At 34.6% G+C, this 21,526-nt stretch overlaps 3 protein-coding genes across 4 annotated transcripts; all 3 read right to left on the minus strand.

Annotated features, from left to right (window-relative positions):
* Positions 1–796: 796 nt before the first annotated feature.
* LOC17891592 (pathogenesis-related protein 1) lies at positions 797–2,116 on the minus strand. Of its 2 annotated transcripts, XM_023786783.1 has the most exons (2): positions 1,925–2,116; positions 797–1,315 (listed from the first exon to the last, which is right to left on the minus strand). In XM_023786783.1, the coding sequence occupies exons 1-2, from the start codon at positions 1,989–1,991 to the stop codon at positions 846–848; spliced, it is 537 nt and encodes a 178-aa protein (XP_023642551.1). In that variant the 5' UTR covers positions 1,992–2,116; the 3' UTR covers positions 797–845. The 2 variants fall into 2 exon arrangements, with proteins under 2 accessions (XP_023642551.1, XP_006299650.1); XM_006299588.2 differs by lacking the exon at positions 1,925–2,116 and having other exon boundaries at positions 797–1,392.
* Positions 2,117–8,097: 5,981 nt separating this feature from the next.
* On the minus strand, positions 8,098–13,171 carry LOC17893725 (cell division cycle protein 27 homolog B). The gene is made up of 16 exons (XM_006296972.2): positions 12,984–13,171; positions 12,247–12,319; positions 12,024–12,133; positions 11,849–11,895; positions 11,666–11,763; positions 11,292–11,578; positions 10,823–10,978; positions 10,502–10,715; positions 10,151–10,374; positions 9,994–10,059; positions 9,634–9,753; positions 9,431–9,507; positions 9,226–9,345; positions 8,906–9,125; positions 8,535–8,816; positions 8,098–8,418 (listed from the first exon to the last, which is right to left on the minus strand). Exons 1-16 carry the CDS (start codon positions 13,086–13,088, stop codon positions 8,368–8,370), a joined length of 2,250 nt encoding a protein of 749 aa, XP_006297034.2. The 5' UTR covers positions 13,089–13,171; the 3' UTR covers positions 8,098–8,367.
* A 2,753-nt stretch (positions 13,172–15,924) lies between these two features.
* On the minus strand, positions 15,925–20,056 carry LOC17892306. The gene is made up of 5 exons (XM_006296855.2): positions 19,198–20,056; positions 18,087–18,956; positions 17,539–17,997; positions 17,268–17,457; positions 15,925–17,169 (listed from the first exon to the last, which is right to left on the minus strand). The coding sequence occupies exons 1-5, from the start codon at positions 19,612–19,614 to the stop codon at positions 16,250–16,252; spliced, it is 2,856 nt and encodes a 951-aa protein (XP_006296917.1). The 5' UTR covers positions 19,615–20,056; the 3' UTR covers positions 15,925–16,249.
* Between the last annotated feature and the right edge of the window lie 1,470 nt (positions 20,057–21,526).

Consider the following 21,526-nt stretch of genomic DNA (forward strand, 5'->3'; position numbering starts at 1 on the left):
ATCAAAAGAAATATACATTCACGTGATTGTATAACTCTCGTGAGTTTTATCCATCCCCCGTGATTTGTTCTACGTAAACCATTTTAAAAGATTGAGATAACATTTTGTAATGTAGAGTGAAGTGTTGCACTAAAGTTCTATAATGATAATGACAATTTGAACATATATGCTGCATGTCAACGTTAAAACGATGTTTTTTAATTTGTAATTGATTGGATCTAATTGGTGTTTGATGACATGAACGTTTTATATATTAAAGAAATAAATCATTTTAGGGAATATTTTTGTTTGTTAAAGAAAACAGAGTTCGTCAGTCACGGAATTGAAACTTAACTAAACGTTTTACGTAACTGAGTTTGAATAGATCTCTTGCTTGTATATGAAGATTATCAAGACAAATATTAGAACAAATTCAAACTATAACACTGCGAATTTACGAGTTCATTTATTGATCTGATAATATGATAGCCTATGTATAGTATGTATCAGCTAATTCTCTTATGTTACAAGCTTTCGCTATCTAACGAATCGGAAATTTCTAGCACACCCGTGAAGAAACATGCACAAATACTTTTCACGTGAATAATATAGGTCGATTCAATAAGTAGAAACTCAATGTTGGTGAGATTGATATTATTCATGGCTGTGATATAAATGTAGGGTAAGGTAATGATATTTCTCCCACACAAAAAAAAAAAAAAAAAGATGATTCTTATAGATTTTTGGTTCATATTGCATTGATATGGATATAGTTTCGATCAAGCTCAACACTTGTTAATCTAAAATGTTGTTAAGACATAAAGTAGTAGCTAGTAATAAAATGTTCTTTAAACCACATGGCCATATTAATACGGACGCTGACCGATGTAATTCCCCGGAGGGTCATAGCTACAAATCACCCAAATATACTCATCATTCTTACATCTCACCGATCCACAACCAAGTCGAACCGAGTCACGCCACACGATCTGAGTGTAGTGTCCACAAACTCCATCTTCACCACCACACGTGTTGCTGTAGTAATCGTAATGTTCCTTCTCCGTCATCCAATACTCAGTAGCAACCGGACCGCTCATTGTTCCCCAACCCGCGGCTAGATTCTCGCCGAATGGTCCCGAGGAATGCTCCATGGCACAGTCTCTGGCTCGTTCCTGTGCGTAGTTTTGTGCGTACGTTGCAAGAGTTTCGTTCCACACCATTGGTCCAACTCCAACCATGGCTCGGGCCTTGTTGTGAACCAAGAGTGTTTGTTGCGGCTTGACATCACCGTTTTCGTTGGCTCGTGGCGGTTGAGCAGAAGTGTGATGACGATAGGCTTCAGTTAAAACGGAGAATAATGAGAGTACGGTGAAACTAAAACCAAAACACAACTTTTTATGCATTTTGGTCTTGTGTGTATAGTTGTTTTGGAACTTATTCAGATGTGGAACTGAAGATAACATTATCTTGGCTAATGTATATATAGAAGCTGCATTGGTGGGCTATGGAAAAAAATTGGAAAGTTTATCTTTTATGTTGAATTATAAAGTAGTGAAAATAATCCATAGATTTTTGAAAAAAAATAACTTTTTTAATTGTTGAAAATACCTTTAACATAGTAAAAATCTAGGAAAATAAAGTAGCATCAACTTTTTTATCACATATTAGATCGACTGAAAGACATATTTCATTATTTATAAGTTATCCAAAATCAAAATATAATTGCAAAGTAAAATAAGAGTTCAAAATTAAATACATTCCCATAATTTTAGCAAAAAGAAAAAAGCAATGATTCAAATACAAATCTAAAGTTTATAATTTTGATATCTTGTACAAAAGTCAAATCCCTGATGTACAAGAAAAAGTCATCTAAAGATAATTATTTCATTTTTTTGCACTCTAAAATTTTGTACTAAATTTGAAACATCATTTTATATTTTTTTACCTTTGGTTAAGTGCATTCCCATAATTTTGCAAGATTTACTGTTTGCTCGTCCATGAAACACATTCATCTAATTTTCTCACCATTTACGTTTTTCCATATCTGGTCCATCAAAACTGTCGTATTCTATTCTCAACATAAAAAGTTTCCATTTACCATAATCATCTCAAGAGCCGATTGTTCACCAATGCATGTTTTTCTTCATATGCCTTTTTGTGTAAAATGAATATGGTTTCTCTATTATGTGTGGAAGTCAAAGAACCTCTCCGTTGATGTGTAGCTCTTTAAACAACTTATTGATGACATCAACTGTTCGAAGTTTTTCACACATTTTAGCAAAAAAATTACATCGTTTATCCATTTTGTATAAAAAATATACATTTCAGCGAACGATGTAGAAATGTGGGAAGAAGTCAAAAAATTGAGGTCATCACTAAGTTATTTCAAGAGTTAGACATTAACATGGAGGGTCTTTGCCTACACAAAAAGGCATACGAAGAACAACATGCATTGGCTAAGTATGGCAAAAAGCAACAATAGAAAAGTACAATTGGATCATGAGACGCATCGGGTGTGGAATCTCTTGATGTTGAGCATAGTCAACGATGGTGTTGATGGATCAGATGAGGAAAAACATAAACGGTTAGAAGAGGAGAGGAATGTTTTCCATGGGAGAGCAAACTTGCTCAATGCTAAAATTAAATGTTTTCCCGTAATTTAGCTAGATTTATTGGTAGAAGAAAAAATGAGAAGTAAAAAAACATATAAATTAAGAGATGATCCCAAGGATTTGAGATTAACAAGAGTTTAGAATTGAAAATATTGTATAATGACTATCATAATCATAAGCTTTAGGTTACATATGTTTATATAGTAAAGTGGTTTCCTAAACTAAGATAGAACTAAATCTATACATATTTGTATATAATAAATATTACAATATCTTCATATTAAGTAGTGAATCTTTTGTAACCTTCTACAAAACTAGATTACCATATAATATATCTTGATATATAGCTCATATTATATAACAAAAATTACAATATCTTCATATTAATTTGTGGATCTTTACATATCTTTTTGTGGATTTTCTAGATCCTTCTATATAACTAGATTACCATATAGTATTTTATCTTAATATATAGCTAATGTTATACAGTAAATATTACAATATCTTCATATTAATGTGTGGATCTACAAAACTAGATTACCATATAGTTTATCCTAATATATAATTCAAATTACTTCATATTATTTAATAAATTATTAAATATTAAAATATCTTCATATTATAATTTCTATATATTTACGTTTCTTTTTTGTGGAGTTTCTAGATTCTTCTACAAAACTATATTACCATATAGTTTATCTTAATATATACTTAATATTATATAGTAAATATTACAATTTCTTCATATTAATTTGTTGATCTACAAAACTAGATTATTTTTTTTTTTTTTTGAATTTAATGTTAAATTATATTCAAAAGAAAAATATAAGCGTTTGTACAACTAGTGCAACATTTATATTGAAAAATTTATCGAAATAAAATTGACCAAATTCAGAAAAATCAACTTCTAGATCGGAACCAAGCTTGTAGTCCGTCATCGTAGCGCCTATCTCCCCCTCGGCGAATGGAAGATAATTGATCCCTAACTTGTTTGTCAATCCAAAGAGTGAGTTGATGAGCTGGTGTTGATGGTCCTCCATGTCGTCTTCCGTTCCTCTCTCGCCAAATTGCGTAGATAGTAGTTTGGAAGGCGTACCGCAGGAGAAAAGTAGTGACACGGTTTTGCCAAGGCGAAGAGACTTGATGAAGTAAAACTGGCCAACTTATCGTGTAGTTAGATTGGAGAAGGCCCTTTGCAATTGCTGCCCAGATTGCCGAAGAGTAGTCGCATGCAAAGAAAAGATGGTCCCGAGTCTCTACGCACTTATGGCAGAAGCCACACAGCCCAAAGAAACCCCGATCCCAAAGAAGCATATGATCACCTGTAGATAACCGATCATGAGCTGCCAACCAGACGCAAAAAGAGAAATCTTTGTCTTTTTACAAAACTAGATTAACCATATATATGTATAGTTTATCTTAATATATAGTTCATATATATGAAGATAAATTAGAGGGCACATACAACTATCTTACAAATGGATTTCTTTCTATATTATATTATAGTGTATTATAATCAGATTTCTTAAAATGGGATTAAACATATAATATAGAAAATAAAAAAAAAAAAGGTAAAAAAAGTTGAAGGCACAATTATGCGATTCTTTGTTGTAAATGTTTACTCGTAGACTCGTAGTCGTCGCCGTTACATTTCAAATACTTTAAATTAACCATAAAAGTCAGAAATAGTAATGGTCGACCAAAGAAAACTTAAGTCTACGTATAATAATCATTGTGATCTTATAAATTCAACACCCGTGATTTGTTCTCAGCTTCATCTTCGGGGAGTGATTCTTGACTTTTTTTTCATCATATTTTGGATGGTAAAATTCAATATTCGCTGATATATTTACTATAAATCTATAACCTTTTAAATAAATAAATAAAAGTTTTGGTTCTTCTTGCTCATATAGCTAAAATACACATCAAACATTGTTCTTCGATTTGAAAACAAAGATAAATCAGAAAGAAGAGACAAGTCGTATCTTTTGATTATGTGTGAGTTGATCAACTTAGGGATTTTTGGGAAAATAACAGATTTGTATTTATATCATGTTAGTTTTTTTTCTAGCTTTGTCAACCATGCAACATTTTATGTTTAAATCCTCATTTTAAACGGAAACTTAACTCTTTTCATCTTCTTTATGTTTATATTTACTAGGTAATGTCCCGCGCATATGCGCGAGTTGTTGTATATTTATTTAATTATTTTAATTTATTTATTACTTATAAAAATAGATTAAATAAATTTTAATGCTTATGACATTTTTACATGTTATTTATTTAAATCATACAATAGAAGCATACATCCATATCTTTTGAATTTATTCGTTGATTAATTGTACAATTAATCATTTTTTATAGTAATTTTCTTTAGTACTTTTCAGTATTTTTTGATAAAACAATAATATTGTTAATGATAAAAATAGAAATGATATTGGGAGAATTTAAAAAATACCCCTTTAAAAATACCACTTTTTAAATTTACCCCCTTTTCAAACTTTATCAAAACAACCACTAAAAATGTTGAAATTTATCCAAATATGTGTGTAAACTTATAAATATACACAAAAATTACCTTTATTTGTGTATAAAATTTTATTTATTCAATGTCTTACAAATTGGTTTGAATATAACAAAAAATATTTTGTTAAAATAATTACATACTTTGAAAATAAAATAAATATACATGAATATGTGAGAAAGAAAAAAAAATATAAAGTAAAACAATGAAAATGGTTTATTTAGCTTGATTTTCTTATGGTGCGGTGGTCAGAAATCAATATTTTTGAATCCCATCGATAAAGTAATTTCTTTATAGCCATAAAATATTATTATACAAATGTATTATACATTTAATAGTATAAAAAACAATGAAAAAATGTAGAAGAAATATAATTGAAAACAAAAGTTTTAACCAAATATATAATCAAGCTCTTACAATGATATCTTAATTGAGCTTTCAACCCATGCAAGAACATTAAAAATTAAACAAAGAAAATATTGAGAATATCATATATGGTGGAGGAGGATGTAAAAATGAGTATTTATAGGATAAATATGATGTAAGTTACAATTATAAAATAATTAAGTCAGAGGAGTTGTAATTATATTTTATAGTGTGTTAATTGAAGTTAAATGGAGGAAACAAATAGTCAATTGAAGGGTTATATAATTTAAGTTACAATTTAATAGTAAAGTGTGGATTTCAAGTATGAATTAAAGTATATGACTAAATGTGTTAGATATTTGGTTTAATTAAAAATAAATATTATAATTAAAAAATAAATGCTAAATGGACCAATAAGGAGAGAGTGAAACCTTAAAAATTCCCAAGAAATAATTTTATTTTTACTCTTTTTTTATATTCCTCTTAATTTAAGTTATATTTCTAGGTTTAATTATATTTTTCATCCTTGTAGTGTATACATAGATAGAAAATGGAATATCAAATTGTTTTTTAGATAGGAAATCAAGTATAAAATTCAAAGTTAAAACAAATTATAATGTTCTTTGTATTATTACATGTTGAATCACAAACTAAATATAAGGATCATTATTCTTAAAAGAATGTCTTACAAATTGGTTTGATAATTATATAACAAAAAGTTTATTTTGTTAAAAAATTACATACTTTTGAAAATAAATTAAATATACATGAATATGTGAGAAAGAAACAAACATCCAAAGTAAAAGAATGAAGATGGTTTCTTTAGCTTGATTTTCTTATAACCATAAAATATTATTATACATATGTATTACATTTAAAAATATAAAAAAAACAATGAAGACATAAAGAAATACATAAAAACAAAAAATAAATAAAATTGAAAACAAAAGTTTAAACTAAATAATTAATCAAACTCTTACAATGATATTTTAAATGAGTTTTCACCCCATGCAAGAACTTTTAAAAAAAAAACAAAGAGAATAATGAAGATATGAGATTTGGTAGAGAATGATGTGAGAATGGCTATTTATATGATAAGAAGTGATGTAAGTTACATTTTTAAAATAATTAAATTAGAGGAGTTATAATTATAATTTATAGTGTGTTTAATTGGAATTCAATAAAGAAAACCAATAGTCTTTGGAAATTTATATAATTTTCAGTTTCATTTTAGTAGTAAAGTGTGAATTTAAAGTATGAATTAATGTATATGATTAAATGTGTTTTTTTGGTTAAAAATAAATATTATATTTTAAAAAATAAATACAAAATGGAACAATAAAGAGAGTGGAACCTTACTTTTATATATATGATTTTAAATAATTTTCCACCGATAAGCCTTATAAAATTTGTTGTATGATATATGATTAAGTCCTTTCATTTTCTTTGCCATTTGATTATAATTTATAGTGTAATTAAATTTTGTATTGAATGATTGTCATAAACATTTATTTATTTATTTATTTTGTTAAATGATATATGATTAAGTCTTTTCATTTTCTTTGCCATTTGATTATAACTTATAGTGTAATTAAATTTTGTATTGAATGATTGTCATAAACATTTATTTATTTTTTATTTTTTTAAAAATTAAAGCTTTAAATATTTTTCCACCAATAAGGAGAGAGTGAAACCTTACTTTTATATATATGATTAGAATCCCACATCGACCATGGAAGAAATCTTCGGGTAATCATTCTCCTTGAGCTCGCTAAGCCACATTCCTAATATGATATTAGAACCCATAGCAAGATCCAACAAATAATTTTCCACAAAAATAGTAACTCACTTATGTTGTCCATGCAAGAGGCATGTCTTCTTGTATTTCCAAGATGTTGGGGTTTAGAAAATTTCTATGTTGGAACGTTTCCCACCTACATCTCGAGAAAGGCTATTAAAAATTTAGAATCCCACATCAATGATGGAATAGTTCACTATCATCACTGGTTCCTGAAAAACTTAGCTGTAGACCCAAAATAGATTGCAAAAGAAGCAAAAATATTAGACTAAGTTTGCTTCTTCACATCGTCAAGAGCCCACAAACTAAAACTAATGCCCGCTAATTTCCCTTGGTACTTTGCTAGGTAACTTAATGTTTCTTCAGGTATTTTGATTTCACCTAAATGCTCTAACGAAAATCAAAACTAGCCACTAAAGTCTATCAGAGTCCATGGCTCTATGTCCTAGCTTCATAATACACAACTCCACTAATGTATACACCATTTCCATATGGAATATAATTGGATATACCACTTTCGACCCGCCTCCACGGACAAGAAGAAGATTGTCTACACTCTACACCCCAATTTGGCATTTTATATACATCGTGTTCGAAAACAAAATTACTCCATGGCTTCGTGTCTTCGTGATCATGCGCAACACCTTGTGTTGATCATTGCTTGGGTCGGATCCCAAGTGCATATAACACTTCATTTTATCAGGATATCAAACATGTGGTCTTCGGGTAAATGTTATGACTTCTCTTGTAGTTGGATTACATACCATGAAGGCATGAACTGACGATGACGAGAACAATGCATGAAGCCACGAACAGACTTATGTGGAAAATTTATATATTGCGAATAAGTAGTTATGGACAACATACAGATTAACTCATGATACATAAACATAAGTTATGTGGTAAGCTCTTGTGGCTGTGTTACGGTTTGGTACCAAAGCTACAAAATCCTGGTAAGATTTAAAATTCAACTAGTTCCCTAAAAGAGGTAGGCTTTGCACACAGATAATTCATTCATACCCATGGTCCGTGGAGCAGCAACAGTTTCACATTAATTTATACCCAAGGTTCTTGGTGCAGCAATGGTTTCATGGGCTCTCATCGATCTCATCTGGAACATGCAATTTCTCCATTGCAGCCTGTTTTAGACAATAATAACCAGTTTACGCTATGAATGCCTATCACTCGACTCTAAAAATAATTCAAATTTAGAAACCGGACGAGTCTGTTTGTTGTGTTTTTGAAAGACTCAAACCTTTATTGCAGCAACGTCAGTTGCAGGCGGTTTCATATCCAAAGCTAGACCGAAATGAAGCATGGCTTTATCGTGCATGTTTCGCCGCTTATAGATCCTGCCCATTAAAGCGTAAACGCTGCTCTCAGAAGGCGCATACTCTTTGAGCTCCTCAAGGACTTCTAGGGCTTCATCTAATCTTTCTAAGCAGACAAGTATGTTAGCTTTCTGGTACATTGGAAGAGGGTTTTTTCTGTCTGCTACTATAGCTTGCTCCATTATCTCTAGTGCTTCCTCACTTCTCTGTTAACACAAAACAAGAAAAAGCATTTAGTCATTCTTTAAAGATAGTTTTTCTTGTAGACCTTATTAAATGAAAGTAATCAAATAACCTTTAAGGCATGCAAAGCTGTCCCTAAATAAGACATTATAACAGAGGAACTCGGGTTTATTAGGAAGGCCATTTTGAAGTGATGCTCTGAGAACTCTAACTTCTCTTGGCGTAGATATATCATTCCAAGCCCGTACCATGCGTTATAGTGTCTTGTATCTACACGAAGTGCGTTTTGGTAACTTTTCATTCCGTTTTCAAAATCTTCAAGAGTTGTGTATCTACAGAGACAAGTAAAGATAGACAGTGTCACTTAGACAAACAACCAGAACACTTCAAGCACATTGTACAAGATGATCAAATCGATAGAGGCTTTCTTACTCGTGGCCACATAAGGTATGAGCATATGCAAATCTTGGATTCAGTTGAACAGCTCGTAGGAAATTCTTCAGTGCTGTCTCATGGTCCTTTTGCAAGCTATAGCAATTCCCCATAGCACACCTATATAATTGATTATTCGCTTACTTCTTCAATTAATAACAATAAACGAAAACTTAAATCAGAAAACAACTTCGACAAAAGTTACCAAGATTGGGGAGCTAAGCGATCGGTTGATATTAGTTCCTGAGCTAAGTAACTCAGCTTCATATCTTCCTTCAAATGCTGCAAAAAAAAAAATTAGAATACATGGGATATTTTCCAGGAATTTTCAACCTTTCCTGAAACTAAAGTAAAATATCAAAGGTTGAGTTTCATCACAGACTCAGATGAGACTGGATGTTTACTTACGTAGAGGACCGTAGAGTATATATCCATTCCTTCTAAGCAATAAGGAGAAGCCTGGCGGGCAAGACGGAATGCTTTTTCAGCTTCTAAATAGTCAATTAACTCAAAGTATGCTTTCCCGACCTGCATTTAACATAATATATGTATATAAACCTTCAACAATAACTATCACAGGCCACCAGACTAAAACTGGTACAGGGGTTTTTTTTCGAAACTTCTGTCCACGTTAGTCATTACAAAAAGTGTATATACACAATAACAGAAAACTAAATAAGATAGTTCCTAAAACGGTTGTCCAAATAAAACTTGTCCAAGCTATATCCATACATGGCAGTCTAAAAGAGAAAAGAGTCACTAATTTACCTGGGAAAGAACCCATCCTGTATTATAATGCTTATGTGGAAGTTTCATATACATATCCAGTGCCTCCTAAACCATCCAGAAGCAGAGGGATACAACAAATTAGCCAATATAAGTTCACCTCACCTTGTATTAGTCAAGTGAACAAAACAATGTCTACCTGACACCTGTACATGTACGAAAGTCTACACCCTTCTCCAAGTGTCCTAAGGAGTCTTAAAATTTCCGAAACACCAATTGTGATTCTTTGGGCGTTCATTGTTGTACCACCAATCGACATTGTTTCATCTTCTTGATCACAGGATTTAGCATCATTGGATGCCATAGAACCAGTCGTTGAGGCAGTATTAGGCCTCGAATCATCAAAAGGTTCCCCACGAACCCCTAGCCAATCAGAATGACAACATTTGGGTATTACAAACACGCCGACACCAAAATAGAAGGCATGATAACAATCACAACAGGCCAGATTTCGAACAAAATAGTTATATAGCGCATGGAATGTAACAACCTTCATCTATGTTTTCATTTGCCCAGGAGTGTCCCTTCCGAAGTGTTACAGAACGAAGTGCCAAAGAACTCAATTTAGAACCTCCCAAATACTTGGAAGCATTGCTCACATTTCCACTTACTGTTGCAACACTTGAATTTGTGTTTGCCCCTGAATCAGCAGACAGTCTAGAGCTCCGTCGTGGACCAGAATCAGAAAATAGCCTGCCAGAAATCTGCAAACAAAAGAGACATGCACTCATGGTAAGACAGACTATTAAAGAGTAAAGTAAAGATCAATAAATCAAAACTATGTAGAGCAGTACAGATATGTGAATACTACCTTACGTAGCTTCCCTTCATCTACAAACTTTCTTCTGGGTGCTTGAAGAGTCGAGTTTACTGTGGACTTTGGAGAGTTGTCAGTAACAAGAGAGTTTGGGTTCGCAACAGCCGGCTGAAAATTCCGGAAAAGTGGTGGTGGCGCTATACCAGACAGCTACAATTTCAAAAATACAAAAAAAAATAAAGCAAATAAAAAATCTCATTTACAGATGTTAATATTCAGATAACTACAAAGGTTGATAAAATTAAAGTGCCAAACCAAAGACACTGAAAGAGAATCACGACCCCACTTTTAATAGTCAAAAGATTAGACTAACTATTCTTTTGACATAAGAGATATAAAATGACAGATGCAAACATTGTGAAATCACTACCCATGATGCATTAATCCCGTAAGTATTAAAGAATGTGTAATCAACAGGTGGAGGGAGTTGCATAGTTGTACATAAAAAGGAGTGTGACATTACCTGTGCAGCGACTGGCGAAGGCGTATTATAGAATGACGTGTTCGAAACACCTCCATTAAGTCCATGAGAATGGAAATTTCCAGAGATATCTTTAAGACCATGGTTTTGTGTGTGTTTAGACTGCCTTGGACTATAATCTTCAGAGCTCATGTTTTTAGTAGAAATCGAATTACGTTCCTCATTGCACGTGTTTAAGCCGAGAGAAGTTGACAGTTGTTGCATGTACTGCTTTTGAATGGAGAGAGCAGCTGTTTCACCAAAAACTGCAGTTGCTTCCTCAGCAGCACCTGAAAAAATTGAACGGACAGAAAAGTATTAGAGAACCATAGCAAATATCAAATGTGCCAAGTATGCATAAAAGGTATTCTGTTCACCTAGTATACATAATTCCTCATATGCGGCCCAAAGTAGAGGGTCTATTGTCAAAGACTGTTTAAACTGTTGAGCAGCATTCTTCCTTCTATCAGTATACCTGAAAGGTCACTATCATATATGAGATATCATCTCATCGAAGACATTCAGAATCAAGGAAAATGCATAGAGAATAAAAAACGAACTTGTAAATAAGTCCAAGAAGGTAATGGCCTGCTGCACCATTTGGGATCTGCACTAATCAGAAGCCTGTTGTTATCTCGACTGAACTAAGTCAATAAGGTCCAGATACTGACACACTGTATATAATATGAGATGCAATAAGCAGATAAAGGCAATATACCAGAGAACATTTAATACCTCCGCACCAGGTTCATTAACAGGGCAAAGTGCAGATTCAGCTTCATTGAGAAGGTCCATCTGGAAGCATGATAACGCGAACAAGTACCGGGACTGAGCCATTTGTGTCCCTTTACATAATATAAAACGAATAAAAAGATGATCAAAACAACCTAAAAAAAGAAGGCGCAAAATTCTGATTAAAAGGCTAGCAAGCAACAAGTCAAGAAACCAAGCCACGCACCCTTTAACAGATGATATGCACTGTAAGCTTGGTTATTCTGTAGGTAGCTGGTGGCTAATAGCTGCAAATTAACCTGCATATGAGGAAAAGTCAGAAAGTTATTAAAGAAAAAGGCCTCAAAGGCTAGTCTTTTATTGACACACTTTCAAAATTAACTGAACCTAACAATCGGAAAACCGCTACGAATGTTGAAACTAATCCAGAAAAGGCTGAATGAATGAATACTTTTCTCAAGTATTATTGACGCTGTATTAACACAAAATTTAAAAACAAAGCTTGAAATAAGCCCAGAGACTTTTCTCTAAGAGTTGACTCATAGCTAAGTTCCAAGGATAATAAAAACTTAAACTTGAGATCATATATGGACAAATTCATTTATTTCCGAAATCTAAGAGAGACGCAACCCTCAAATTGCAATTATTCCAAAGACCAAATCAGTAATGAGAACAGCTAGTAGAGAAAACAAATTGCAACGAATTCACCTCCCAATTGACCCGAGAATCAACACATAGATCGCGGAGCAAAGGGCTTAAAAGGTGATAAACCAAAATCGATCTCGAAGAACACACAGTGAAGCTATCGAATTCCAAATCCAAAAAATGATGCACTTACGAAGAATCCATAGATACCCAGACGAATTACAAACCCAAAAATCTCTATTTGACCGTTCCAACAGCTTCGATTTACAGAATTCGTAGAAAGAGAGCTAAAAAAAAGAGAGTGAACGAAGAGGGTACCTCGGAAGGGAACTCAGCGCAGAGACGCTCGCACATGAAAATAGCATTCTTGTAGACAAAGTGACGAAGACTGCTGTGTACACAGTCCACAAGCATAGCTTCCATAGTTGTCTTCCTCGAGAGAGAAAGAGAGAAGAGAAGAGAGAGAGAGAAAGGAAGAGGGTTTCTGTTTTTTTTTTCCTGGGAATTAATTTATTTTCTTACCCTTTGGCTTTGAGATTATTTTTTGAAGTCGTGATTTCAAATTTTGAGCCGGCACGTGCGGTACTCTGTTTTCAAACCATTCGGCACGTGACAGATCCATTAAGCCTCAGCATATGGGCTGAGTCCCTTTCAGCTTTGGGCTTGGTCAGCTATTGGGCTTTGTAATTGACCCGTTTCTTTCTTGATCAACAAACTTTCTCCTTAGTATAAGTTGAATAGTTTTTCTAGGGTTTGTGTTGTTTACTTGTTCGGGCGGCCACCATGAAAAGACAGCATCAGAGAGATGAAGACACCAATGGAGTTTTGTATTATGACTATGAAGCTTTGAGAAAAACATCAAGTGGCAGCAGCAGCTTTTTGACGATGAGTTTTGATGTTAGGGTTTAACGGTTTCTTGACATTGAAGCACCACAAGAAGAGAACAACAATTACTTGTTTCATCGAAAACTAATAAACTACAGAGGTAAATTAGCGCTTTTTTCTATCAAGAATGATAATAGTTATAGTTTGTGCATTCTTGATGATATTAAGAAGCAAATTTTGGTTGACCAAGACTGGCGATATTTCTCCTTCTCTTTGTGATTCATTACGTAATCACGAACTAATCACATGCGGCACTACTGATGCTGGAGACATATGTTTTGTGCCGCCATTACCAAAGGATGCTACCGAGATTTTCTTCTACGACTTGAAGAAGAACAATGTGAGAAGAAGAGTTTTAGGTGGAGTCATTACAGATCAATATATTATGCGTGGTGGCACCACGTTTCGGTGTTTGTCTAGATTATGTGACCATGTAGACAATCTTGTTTCTTTCTAATTTAACTCAAAGGCTGTTTGATCATATAGACAATGACAGTAATTACCGTATTTGAATCACTGTTGACATTAAGATATCTAATCAGATCAACAAGACCATCTACCATAGGTCGAAACCCTAAACAGCAAAGGGAAGAGATAACATGCGGAAAGACCATATAGTTACGGCAAATCAAGGTTGTTGAAGAACTTGTCTACCATGACCAAACAAAACAAACCCTTTCTTTCTTTTCAAAAACAACATGACATCCACCATTGGTTTGGTTAAGAGTTAAGACTGTCCTATACCGTTGGTGTCCCAGCTCCAAAAACCTATGTGACAGACTTCAATAGTTCCCTCTCACAGTCTCACTCTGGAGAAACTCTCATTCTTTGCTTTTACTAGACAAGGAATTAACGACATTTTTATGTATTCATTTATAATCTCGTACGTCAATTCATAGTCTCCACTCTCCACTTTCAAATCCGGACAAGTGAAACAATTGCATGGGACAATTGTTCGGAAATTTGATTTCATAAACTGTAACATGTCTCCCACTACCATATTCAAATATGGACAATGCATACTGTTAAAGAAAAAAAGTTATATACATATATAATGACATAAAATTAAGGTATATGATTTTAAAATCCCTGTAAATTTGTAATTCAATATGTATTTGACAAAATTGGATTCTAGCTATAGTTCAATCATTGACAACCCACCACGTTATCTCCACCCTAAGTTTTAAATTGGTTATATTTAAATCTGTAGAAACAGTCCAAAACAATATAAAAGACCTCGACTAGCCAGCCAAGTCATATAAATTAAAAATACATTCACTAGTTTTATAGGTTTTCTTTGAATATAAATAACACAAGATAACGCGTAACACTCTAACCTTAATACTGTATGTTATAATTAAGGATATATGAGGGGTTGTTTTAGCATAGCAAGACCTCAAGACTCTTCCTTGCAAGTTGCAACAAAATGGATCAAAATCTCGCACAAAGATGCTGTCTCTCTGATCCAGCTCATCCTCACGCCCTTCGCCGCCAAGACAATCCTCGTCCTTCAGAATGCTTTAGTTGCGGACCACTTGGCGGGAGTGACGACAACTGGAATGATTGGCATTACTATTGCGACATCTGCAAGCTCGTGTTCCACGAAGGTTGTGAAATCTTCCCCCTACGTCTGAGACATCCTTACCACCCAACCCACCTTCTCTATACCACCCTTAGGTTTTCAGAAACCAATATATTATCATTCGAGGGCAATACCCCTCTAATGGTCTACTCACTTGCATCTATGCTTGACCAAAACGTTGTATACGAATCCAACAACGCTTGTGACTGGTGTGGTGAAAACCTCGGTAGTATATTTTATCGCTGTATTGAGTGTGATTTTCGTCTCGATATGGACTGCATGAGAGAAGATCCTCCTTTTACGATAACAGACTCAGAGAGCCATCAACATCCTCTCACCTTATTTGCTAGACAACTCGTAGACACTTGTAGTGCTTGTGGGTTGGGTGGAAAAAAGGAGCTAGGTTATGCTTGTGAGCCATGTAACTATTTCGTCCACAAAAAATGTATCGTTCTACGTACCACATGTCATAGATCAAACACCTCATCAAAACCATCTTGCTGATAATACTCCATGTCTTCCACCATAAATAACATTGCCATATGGAGTTAGTCATGATGAAAGCAATTATGAGGATATAACGAATGGAGAAGAACTCGAGGAAATCGTAGAAGTGCACCATAAGAATCAACCATAAGATATTGCGGTATTTAAAGAAGTTTTTTTTCTGTGTGGTTAAACTTTGGAGAATGTGGTTACATGTTGGACAAAAAGATGTGCTATCATTCGTTTCTATACTTCTTGGATACATTTATTAAGAGTTGTAGTAATTTTACAATTGTTAATCAGATAAAATTGAAAAAGAATGATGAAAATCAAAGGTATTAAGTATACAAAAATTATAACAGTTGACAACATGTAATTTACAAAGCCGACAAGCTTTGATTAGTTCAAAAGACGAATATTTCACTAAATTTGTCCTACTACTTTCTTGTGTACAAGTAAATTAATTTGCCAAATACCAAACCGTTAGCCGCTTGACCAAAAATAATACAGTACTGTATTCCACATTTCAAACTAAACCGGCGTATACCACTAAAATCACCACTTGTTCCAACTTCCCAACTCTCGATAGTCATACCACATACTGTATATAAACCGTGTTTTGTACCACTTCTCAGGTTAGCTTCCTCGGCAAGTTATAAGACTTCTTCAGAAACTTAGTAGCAGACTCATCATAACGGTAACACAATACTCTTAAAAGTGTGTTTGGTTCTGTTGGACTCCACGGACCAGAAGTCGGCGGTAGCGGAAGCTTCCCTCTGTCAGAACCATGATTCTCAAGACACACTGCTTTAAAGCGTTCAATCAAAGAATCTGTATCAGTGCGCAGCAGAGGAAGTATACTCTTGACTGTTGTAGAAACCTTCTCGATTAAATCCAAAGGCAATCCGTCTCCATTTGACCAGAAAAGATCGCATAGAAACTTGAAATCCTCCTCCACCGCAGCAGAGTCTTGAACTGTGAAGCCACGTGATGGTCCACCTGCGAGGAGGACCAATAAGAACCCGTCGAAAGAAGCTCTCATGATGTCTGAAATGACTCTGGTTCTGACTCTGTCGTGAACCGTTGAGGAGATGATCTCAAGGCACCGTTCGAGCTCTTGAAGAAACGGCTCTATCCTCGAGGAAGGAACTTCTCCGACATACAGACCATCCCAGAGAACGTTGCTCAGATCGTGGAAGACAATCTTGTAAGCAGTTGCTTCAGACAATTGCTGTATTCCTTTCGAGCAATAACCGATCGACTGTTCAAAGATTTTACCTTTACCATCCAAAGACGCAACTTCAGAGTCTGGAAGACGGTTCAATGTTTTTCTCCCCGATGATTCGATCTCCGTCCTGATAAACTGCAGAGTGTTGATTCTACAACAGAACTGAATTATTTCTGCTGAATCATTACTCGTCGCGGGGTGTGATTTTCTCCTGTGAGAAGCTACCATTGGCTTCTCCTTTTTCTTAAATACACCATGTAGTCTCGACCCAACCGTGCATCTTGTTAAAGCGGGCAAAGCGGGTAGAAACGTATTCCGCGAGCCTAATCAATTCCATAGAGAAAAATCAGAAATTCCATAAGTGAAATCAACAAAGCATGGGATTCATCATTCAAAATACCAGACTATTGAATCTGCATACCACAGGAAGATTTCGCCTTTGATACATAATGCTGCATACATTTGTCGAGACCTGATGTCAGCTCAGGAAGTAAAACTGGATGCATAAGTATTGGCAACAAGAAAAACGCTTCCAACGTCTCATCTACCATCCTCAGTACATCCACTGCAGAGGGAGCGATGCCAAGTTTATTCGATTTCGGATTCCATACCTGCAATAGAAAGTTACACAACCAATCAATAAACCCTTACAAAGAACCAAAAAAGGAAAGATGATTGAAGTCGTTAGCTACCTCTTGCTGGAGATTACGGTCGATCCACTCCTTTAGCCTATCGACTCGGGTCTTGATCCACGATTTCACAAGATTGCCAATAACGACTTCTGCTTCAAAAGGAGGCATCTCTCTTATTACCGATTTTCCGCCATCTTCACTATCTACTGCATCTTGAACTGCAATCTGCACCAGATCCTTCTCAAGCTTATCTGCAGCGGTGAGTACTCTTATAGCATCCGGCGTCAACTCAGTAATACCAGACACAAATTTCTTCAATTCAGTTCCATAGCATGAATGAAGTGTAGCTGCAGCCACGCCAGCTGCCAGAGGATGCCAATTCTTTAAGACTGGACTAAATATCGCCTTCTCGTTGAAAGCTAAATGACCAATATCCTCTGCAAGAATCGCAAGAGCCGGAAGATTGCTAGTGTTCTGACGGGATTTTGATTTCTTGCTATGTTCCACCATCCTCTTTGTCTAATACAACCAAAACGTAGAAAAAAAAAACTACATAAATGTTCGCAAGTACAAATTACAATCTACAAAACAAGGTAAAATAAACAAACCTGTGAAAAAGCCATACGCAATGATGATCTAATATAAGTATCGACACGATCACGCCCTGAATCAACATGCTTTTTCTTCCTCCTATACTCGCTAGAAGTATCTTCACCTAGTACTTTAGCTACCAAAATCCCCAAAGAAACTGTAGTTTCAAGTGTCTCAACGTTGTCGATATTGAAAGTATCATGGTAAGCAAGAAGTCTCTTCTCAGCCCAATCCACAATCAAACTTAAAACAGAACTCAAGATCTTTGAATACTCAGGATCATTTGTCTCCTTGGCATCATTCTCAATTTCGAGTATCAAGTTATGAGCAGCTACAAGCAAGTCATTCTCCACTTGCCCGGTTGAAACATATCGGTTGAACAACACCCAGAGAAAACAAACATTGTGAATCATCTGATTCATACCCAAGACAGGCCATGTTTTCTTTATAAGCTCTAAAACTTCATCTACTTCTTCAACAATCAATAACTCATCATTCACATCGAAACAGGACTCTAAAAGCATTTTATAGATTCTAAGATTCAGCGGAAACCCGTCAGCCCAATGACAAGTCTCGGAACCAATCCCATTGTTGTTTGGCCGACTAGCAAGAGACATTACTAAACTCCTAAGATTCTGCGTCTCTCCCGTGATCTTCCCAGTATCTAATGGCCTCTCGAGACCCGACCGGATAATCTGCTTAAGCTGTTGAACAGATTTATCGGATTTACTTAACGGCACACAAGGATATAATATCAAACCGGCTTCAAGAAGCTTCAAATTTCTTCTCTGCCATGATTCATACTCCTCTTGGTCGGGAAAGTCTGAAGCTTTAAGCTGCTGCAAAAGCTCAAGAGGTAGCACCATCATCTCCACACGCCTCCCAAGCTAAAAATCAAACCACAAACGTCAAAGCTCAATCTACTAAAAGTAACTTAAAGTATCCGTAATTAACGATAGATTAAAGCTCAAATCCAAGCAACAATTTACTAAAATTAACCCAAGTATCAGTAATGAACTACAGACTTAGCATTAAAAAGCTCAAATTCAAACAACTCTTCTTGAGAAAAACATAAAATTGCTACCTTTTGCCCGAGAAAAATCGATTTTTTAACAATGAGAAACGTACCTGACCAGAAGCGATCCTGAGAAGAGCTCTACGAATCCTTGAATCGATCTGCTCCGAAATCCGCATTTGTACCCGAACTAACTCACCCACGGTGACAGATTTCTTACTCCGATCCGGTTGACCCGACGATGCTCCTCCTCCTCCTCCGTCTCCGTTTCGTTTCTTCATCCCCAAGGCCTTCTTCACCTTGCTCGCAGCTGTCGACGTCAGAGATCTATGAAGCGACGGTGAAGGGGTTAACCCCGCCGTCGCCGCACCGCTGCTCCGATCAGATTTGGGCGATTGAGGGATGTAAGTGAGCGGACGGCTTCCAGTGCTCCGGCAAGCAGCGACTAAGATCTCGTAAGCGGTTTCTCGGAGCTCCGAATCAGATAAATTAGGAGCTGGATCGCCAAATGGAGAAGGCAACGATTCCATTTCCACTTCGAATTAACCCCAAACCAGGAAAAAAAAAAAAAAGAGAAGATTTTTAGATCAAAGTAAGAAGCTTTATACTCAAAACCCTTCTCTCTTGTTGTACTAAAGGTTTAATTTTTTTTGTTGGGGGATGATGAAGCTCGAGTTCAAAGAAACGACAAGAGAATATTGCGGAAACAATTAGATCAAAGGGTAAGAAACAATCATTGATTCATTCTTCACCAAAAAAACAAACAAAACTGCTCAGAGAGAGATAAAAGTATTATTAAACTTTAATTGTTTTTGTTCTTGAGAAATAAAAAACAAAAGTATATAATACAAAAAAAGATGAAGAATTTGGTGTTGCCCAGATAATGATTCTTGCTTGAGGTTAAAGAATGAATTTTAAAAAGAAAAAGAAAAAAAAAGCAGACAAAATTGTAAAACCAGACGACAAATTGGAATTAGAGAGAAGAAGATTTGAGTTGAGACAGGTGTTTGTCTTTGGTAACATATGCACATGTACAGCTGAATTGTATTTTCTAATTTGTATATAATTATCCCTTTCTTTTTAATTTTATTATGAGATTAGGGAGTGTTATTAATGTTATGATGGGAAATAAAATTAACTCGAAATTCATATGGGTATTAGTCTCATTCGTTTGGACTTGGAAGAGATCAAATATGTTTTCATTTAATTACTTCCTTAATCGCATGTTGATATTTGACATATAACTAGATTTAAATTAAAAATTAACCAGCATGTGATTCATTCATCCTTTGGAGATTCGAACTAGAATAACTAATTAAGTAGCACACACCACATCCTTTGTAATGGATCTTTATGTTCGTTGGACGTAGTTGAATAAGGTTATTGGAAGACAAATTCAATAATGTCATTATCTTTGTGAAAGACGAAGACTTTGTAGTTTGTACCATTCTGTATCTTCTTCTTCTAGAGTTCATATTCGTGGAAATTTTCAATATTACGCACCGCAAATTTATTAAGATTTGACGACATTTTCACACGGCAATAACTAAGTACCAATTCAACTAAATATTTAGGCTATTCTTTTTAATTTTTGGGGGTCAAGTAACGAGATATTCTTAAATATAGCCATGTAGTGGTGCGGCGGTTGTTGACCATTGTTTAATTTATTCTTCTAATCATATACTACTACTGTATTTGTTCCTTCGTTTTCGAAAACCTATCACTAAAGAGTACAACACAATAATGATTGGATTGGTAATCATTGAAGCTCTCCAAAATTTTACTTTTAAACAATATTTAACATATTCGAGAGCTTGCTTAAATAAACTAAAACAATTAACCCGTTTTGTACACACTAGTTTTGATCAATGTTACATATTTTCTATCATTTTGATTTTTTGTTTAACCAACCTAATTGTGGATGTTGCATTTTTATATCTATGCACGGTGCAGTGCATGTACCATTATGTTTGGCAACATGAATGAGACAATCTTTCGTCAGTTCGTGTAGCATATTCTGCACCAACTTCTGCGTGCGTGCGATATGCATTTTTATAACATGTCACATATCTAGAAATTATTTTGTAAGTTTTTTTCTGTTTGCGGAGTGTATAGGGTTATATATAAGCTGTAGGAACAAATCTCGAACAAGAAGCCAATACATTATTTTTTTACTATATTGTAGGTTTTGTTAGTTCTCTACTTCGAGTCTTTTATTTCACTATAACTATAGGTTATACCGTTATAGTATTTTGTTCTACTATTAGCTTTTAATTAGGATATGGAAGACAATTTTCTTGTTCTATTTCAAGATTTCATTAGTCATATACAGTATATATTATTGTCATTTTTCTTAAATAAACTTAAAAACCAAATAATTAATCTTTATCACTTAAACTAGATTTGGCTTAATTTGAATAATTTATTTACGATCCAAACAAC

This window comes from Capsella rubella, unplaced genomic scaffold (assembly GCF_000375325.1).
Source record: "Capsella rubella cultivar Monte Gargano unplaced genomic scaffold, Caprub1_0 scaffold_3, whole genome shotgun sequence".
In the NCBI taxonomy this organism is placed as follows: domain Eukaryota; kingdom Viridiplantae; phylum Streptophyta; class Magnoliopsida; order Brassicales; family Brassicaceae; genus Capsella; species Capsella rubella.

Excerpts from the sequence above, each read along its gene's own strand:
- LOC17891592 (XM_023786783.1), bottom strand. The coding sequence starts at position 1,991 with ATGAATGTGTTTCATGGACGAGCAAACAGTAAATCTTGCAAAATTATG. Across the intron at positions 1,316-1,924 it reads GGGAATGCACTTAACCAAAG|CCTATCGTCATCACACTTCT; the intron begins GTAAAAAAATAT and ends TTTTAACTGAAG.
- LOC17893725 (XM_006296972.2), bottom strand. The coding sequence starts at position 13,088 with ATGGAAGCTATGCTTGTGGACTGTGTACACAGCAGTCTTCGTCACTTT. Across the intron at positions 12,320-12,983 it reads GCGCTGAGTTCCCTTCCGAG|GTTAATTTGCAGCTATTAGC; the intron begins GTACCCTCTTCG and ends CCTCATATGCAG. Across the intron at positions 11,579-11,665 it reads TGAGGAATTATGTATACTAG|GTGCTGCTGAGGAAGCAACT; the intron begins GTGAACAGAATA and ends CAATTTTTTCAG.
- LOC17892306 (XM_006296855.2), bottom strand. The coding sequence starts at position 19,614 with ATGGAATCGTTGCCTTCTCCATTTGGCGATCCAGCTCCTAATTTATCT. Across the intron at positions 18,957-19,197 it reads TCAGGATCGCTTCTGGTCAG|CTTGGGAGGCGTGTGGAGAT; the intron begins GTACGTTTCTCA and ends TTTGATTTTTAG. Across the intron at positions 17,998-18,086 it reads TGCGTATGGCTTTTTCACAG|ACAAAGAGGATGGTGGAACA; the intron begins GTTTGTTTATTT and ends TGGTTGTATTAG.